General features: G+C 65.2%; 1 protein-coding gene across 1 annotated transcript; it reads right to left on the bottom strand.

Annotated features, from left to right (window-relative positions):
* Window positions 1-1,096: 1,096 nt before the first annotated feature.
* PHLDA3 (pleckstrin homology like domain family A member 3) lies at window positions 1,097-4,552 on the bottom strand. Its single transcript, XM_067310475.1, has 2 exons — window positions 2,874-4,552; window positions 1,097-1,942 (listed from the first exon to the last, which is right to left on the bottom strand). The coding sequence occupies exons 1-2, from the start codon at window positions 3,223-3,225 to the stop codon at window positions 1,821-1,823; spliced, it is 474 nt and encodes a 157-aa protein (XP_067166576.1). The 5' UTR covers window positions 3,226-4,552; the 3' UTR covers window positions 1,097-1,820.
* Between the last annotated feature and the right edge of the window lie 307 nt (window positions 4,553-4,859).

Below are 4,859 nucleotides of genomic sequence, written 5' to 3'. Positions count from 1 at the left end.
CTAAAGCGAGGAGGAACTGGGATGCCCTAACTTCCAAGTGAGCCAGAATGACCTTGAGCCCCAGCTGGGACCATGCATGAGTGGCATCAAGTTCAGAGCTGCTGGTATCCAGCACCTTCTTGTAACCCACCATGTTTCGCTATCTCTGTACCCAGCAAGGAGAAGGGATGATGGACAAGGGTCAGGCCTTGTGCGGGGTTTGGATCTGGCTTCTAGTTTAAGCCTATCTGCAACCAAATGAGGGAGGCTGCAACCAAATGGGGGAGGATAAGACCCCAATTTGGACCCCTCCAGCTCATGTCCCCACACAAGCAGAGGGTCTTCTCAGCAAACAAAGACAATGTGCTCTGACTAGGGATGGTCAGGTAGTCCTTCTTGAGCAGAAAAACATCAAGCAAAGTGCTTATTCCTGATCTTGGCTGCTCAGAAAGAGCCAATATGAGCCTGGCCCTGGCACGGGGTGAGTGGGTTTGGGCCATGCCAGGGGACCGTGCCACCGTCCCTCAGTAAAGCCATGCCACAGCTGGCCTTGGCACGGGGCTTCAGAACAGCTCAAGCTGAAACAAGACCCTCATGGGCTCCAGCCCTGCCGTGGGGCCAGGCAGAGGCCCCCAGCACACAGGCTCAGGCTGGCTGCCGCAGCCCAGGGGGACAGCATGCCGCGATCCCAAATTCCCACGCAGCTGGGCAATCTCCGAGACGATCTGCAGTGCCTCTGGTAGCCGGGCTTCGGCTCAGGCTCTGGCTTGCGGAGCCCGGTGGCTCGAGGCACTTGTGTCTGCACTGCCTGTCGGGGCAGAGCCCCATCAGGAGCTCTCCTTTCCCGTTCCTGCCGTTGCCACCTGCAAACCCAGGCAGCTTTGCTTCCAGGTCGCCAGCACGGGAGCCGCCATGGGAACACCTGGGGGCACGGGCTGAGCGTGATGGGTGACCAGAAAGGCTCGGGATGGGAGCAGGGGGCTTCAGACCCCAGCTGTGGGATACTGGCAGATTTAGGGGGATACCAAAGACAGGATTAACAGAGGCTGAAGCTCTGTGCAGGGTTTGTGCTCTCCTATACCCTGTGGGGCCCCCACAGAACAAAGCGACAACAGGGTAAGCAGCAAAAAGGCTTGTTTGATACAACATAAGGAATCCATTGGGTACAGGGAGGTGGGATGCCCATTGCCTTCTCCAGCTCGCCCATTGGCCTGAGGCACTAACAGCGAGGATGGCCTGGGGCAGAAGGACGTCCGGCAGCACAGTCGCAACAGCCCACGTCACCAGGGCATCCGGAAAAAATAACTGGAGGGGTCCCATCTGCAGCAGCGTGGGGCAGCCCCCCGGCCCCTTTGAAAGGTGAGGGCTCAGGGCGAAACGTGTCTCTGGCCGCATCAATCCATCCCAGCGCCACCTCACATACAAACCAGAGCTCACTGTTGCGATGCTTTCTTCGAGCTCAGCCTCATCCATCCCTGTCCCGTCCTGCAGGAGAGGCCTGGGCCCAGGAAGTCCCCACAGTCCATCAAGGTCCAAGCCCCCAGGGAGAGAAGTCGCCTCCGCCACGTCTGGACCCCCCCGGTGGTGGCCCTGGCTGTGTCCTCTTTCCCCTTCAGCTCTCGCGCTGACAGGCCGAGGGGGGATGTGGCTTGATGCTGCAGCCGTGCCAGCTCCGCTCCTCCGGTGCCTCTCCATCCTGCCCCTGGCAGTGCGGCTGCGGGTTGGCTGGCGGTGTGACAGTCCCCCACTGAGGAGGCACAGCGGGCCGCGGGAAGCCAGCGCCTGCGTTGGCCTCCCTGGGGGCTGCCACCCGTGTCCCCAGGCCAGAGAGAGCGCTGGCCTCATTTGCCCACCGGGATCCCGTTCTCCCTACCGCCCGCTGAGCCAAGGGCCGTCTCCATCCTGTCCTTCAGACGCTGCGTGTTCGTGGGCTGGCCCGCCGGGGCTGCGTCATACTGCACTACTGCGGAGAGAATGCGGTCGTTACCTCGTTGCTGGGACATGGGGCAGGATCAGGCCCCGAGCGGAGCTGAGGAGCAGGGCCAAGAGCCCACGGTGTCCATAGGACCCCCCCTGCGATGCCAGTCTGGGCTGGGTTCAGCTCTGTCGCGATGAGCCTGCACCCAGGCCAGGACTGCCCTGAAGCTGGGCAGGCTCAGCACCTCCATCCATACCACATGCAGAGTAGGACAGCACGGCGTCCTTGGGGACCACTCACCACCCAGCAGAGCAGAACACTGGTTGGGGAGATCCCAGCAAGGTCCCACATCAGGGTCATTGCCCAGAGAGCAGGGTGACACGGGGCTGCCCTGCTCATGGCTGCTCCTCAGCCCATGGCCACCAGCCAGCACGAGGAACGGAAGCTCAGCAAGGTCAGGAGCGAGCTTGGCCTCCTGTAGAAACCACACCAGCCCAACCCTGACCACGCAAATGGGTGGAAGGGCCAGGCCACCCCAGCCGGAGGAAAGGGCATGAGAAAGCCCCATCTCAAGGAACGTGAGGTGGTTAAAACCCAGCAAGGGGAAGCTTCAGCAGCTTTGGGGGGAGACGGAGGGCAGAGCAAAGCGCCCAGAGCCATAGCCCTGGCCAGGGACACAGGGCCCAGTGCCACCACGCAGACCCCAGCTGGGGGTGTCCCTGTCCACAGGGCTCCCCATGCTCCCGGGCCCACGGCTCCTGCTCGTGTGCTGAGATTCCTGCTGCACCTCTCCCGTGGGGAAGACAAACCACCCCGGGATGGCAGCAGAGCGCCGAGGTGGTGGTCAGCGAGCTCATCCTATGGTGGGTCCCCGCACCCAGGGAGGCCCCGAGCCTTGCCCCGGGCACCAGCCGCACCGCGGCGCAGAGCCACCGGCCCCCAGCCCTCTTGCAGCGTGCCGCGGGGAGCTGCTTACCTGCTCTGCAGCTGTGCCGGGCCCGCACGATCTGGATCGCCTGCTGGTTCTTGAAGCGGACGAGGCCCATGGTGATCGTGGCGTTCCAGCCCGGGTCCTCCTGAGCACAGCGGAAGTCGATCTCGTGGCTGTCCTCCATCACCACGGTGAAGTAGATGTGCCGCTCCTTCCACTCCACGCACTCCACCGCCTTCATGCGCGAGAAGCTCAGCTCCTTGCGGCGCGAGCCCTTGGGCTCGAAGAGCTGCAGCCCCTTCTCCGTCAGGAGGCAACGCTTCTTCTTCCAGAGCTGCAGCAGCCCCCCGCTGCGTTTCTCCAGCAGCCCCTCTCTCAGCACCTTCTCGGGGGTCATAGCAGCTCCTCGGCCGGCCGGCAGCCCCACGGGATCCTCAGCTCCTTCCGCTGGCCCGGCCGGGCATCACCCGCCGGGGATTTCCAGCCCCTCCACGACCGAGCCGAGCTCCCCGGGGCCAGGACCCGCCGTGGCAGCCGTGCTGCCAGGGCTCACCGCCCCCGGGGAATTAACCCCCCCCTTCCCCGTCCGCTCGCCGACGGCTTTCAAAGGGTGGAAGCAATTAGGTGCCACATGCTGGCTGCGATTCCTATCGCCGGGGCTCTGCCGCCTGCCCCGCGCTGCGTGTGGGATCCCCGGCTCCGCGCTCCCCAGGATCTGTCGCTACATGCCCGGCCGCTCTCCCACTTGCATTCCTTCCCCGCCTCGCCTGGCCCCTCCTGCCTCGCAGACACCCTTCACGCCCAGGCGAAGCCCGGCCGGGCCTGGCGCAGCCCCGGCTCAGCCCCGGGCCAGCTAGCGGGCAGCAGGCGCGTCGGGGGTGCCTGCAGGCAGGCTCGGCTCCCTGGGCAGCCGTGCAAACGAGCCGGGGCGGCCAGCAGCTGCGTGTGGGGCTGGTGGGGTGCAGCACAGGCAAAGATGTGGCGGGGACGGCTGGAGGGGATGACAGGGGCACCACACTGATCCGTGGGCACAGCGGCAGTGCCGGGGCGGACGTGGGCAGGGCTTTGGGACCTTTGCACCGCTGCAGTGCTGGCCTGGACATGGGGTGCAATGCCAGCTGGGGCAGGGTGCTGTGGGGTGCAATGCCAGCTGGGCACAGGGCTGTGGGGTGCAGTGCCAGCTGGGGCAGGGGGCTGTGGGGTGCAATGCCAGCTGGGGCAGGGGGCTGTGGGGGTGCACTGCTGGGCAGGCACGGGGCTATGGAGTGCAGTGCCACAGCAGGAGACTATGGAGGCCTCGGTTCCTCTGATCCAGGAGGAGGGACATGGAGACCGGAGATGCCAGGCTGCCCTGCGAGGGACCAGTCCTCGAGACCCCACTGCCCGCCCAGCCCTGCGACAGGCCAGGTGCTGGCCCAGCCCTCGGCACAGTGGCACCCAGCAGAGAGCTCCCAGCGCCCGGCGAGCATCCTCCAGCCTTGCAGGACCTGCGAGGGAGGGGACGGATGCCCTGGCTGGGTCCGTGGTAGTATGGCACCGCCAGGTCCCGACCGAGTCCGCCCTGCCTCGTGGCGAAACACCCGTCTCCTTTCCAGCCTGTCTCGTTCCTGGCCACCGCAGGTTCGTCTGTTCTTCTGCCAGGGCCGTCTCTGTCTGGCAGACGAGCTCGCCCTGCTGTGCCGGCTGCCGGCAGGGATGTTCGGGGGCTCTGGCACTGGCCATGGGCTGCCAAGGTGGGTGAAGGCCACAGTCCCCCCGGGCAGCTGGCTTGATGTGCTCCTGGAGATGCTGAGGGTGCAGGTACCTTCACAAATGCAGGATGTGGAAGGGAAGAAAATCCACCTGGGAGACGCCTGGGATGCTCCAAGGTTGCCATCTGGGGCTGGCAGCCCACAGGCTCCCTGGCACGTGGCCCAGCTCATCAGCTGCCCTGGCACTCACCGCCCGAGCAGCCCTGCTTATCCCCCCGCAGACCCCGGCCATCCTGGCCTGAAGGCCCCCCTGCACCCCACCTCAAGCCCTGCTCCTCCT

Source organism: Apteryx mantelli, chromosome 25 (assembly GCF_036417845.1).
Source record: "Apteryx mantelli isolate bAptMan1 chromosome 25, bAptMan1.hap1, whole genome shotgun sequence".
Classification (NCBI taxonomy): domain Eukaryota; kingdom Metazoa; phylum Chordata; class Aves; order Apterygiformes; family Apterygidae; genus Apteryx; species Apteryx mantelli.
The sequence above is the reverse complement of the archived record's forward strand: the minus strand, read 5'-3'. Positions and strand labels throughout refer to the sequence as shown.

Excerpts from the sequence above, each read along its gene's own strand:
- PHLDA3 (XM_067310475.1), bottom strand. The coding sequence starts at position 3,225 with ATGACCCCCGAGAAGGTGCTGAGAGAGGGGCTGCTGGAGAAACGCAGC. Across the intron at positions 1,943-2,873 it reads CCGGCACAGCTGCAGAGCAG|TAGTGCAGTATGACGCAGCC; the intron begins GTAAGCAGCTCC and ends TTCTCTCCGCAG.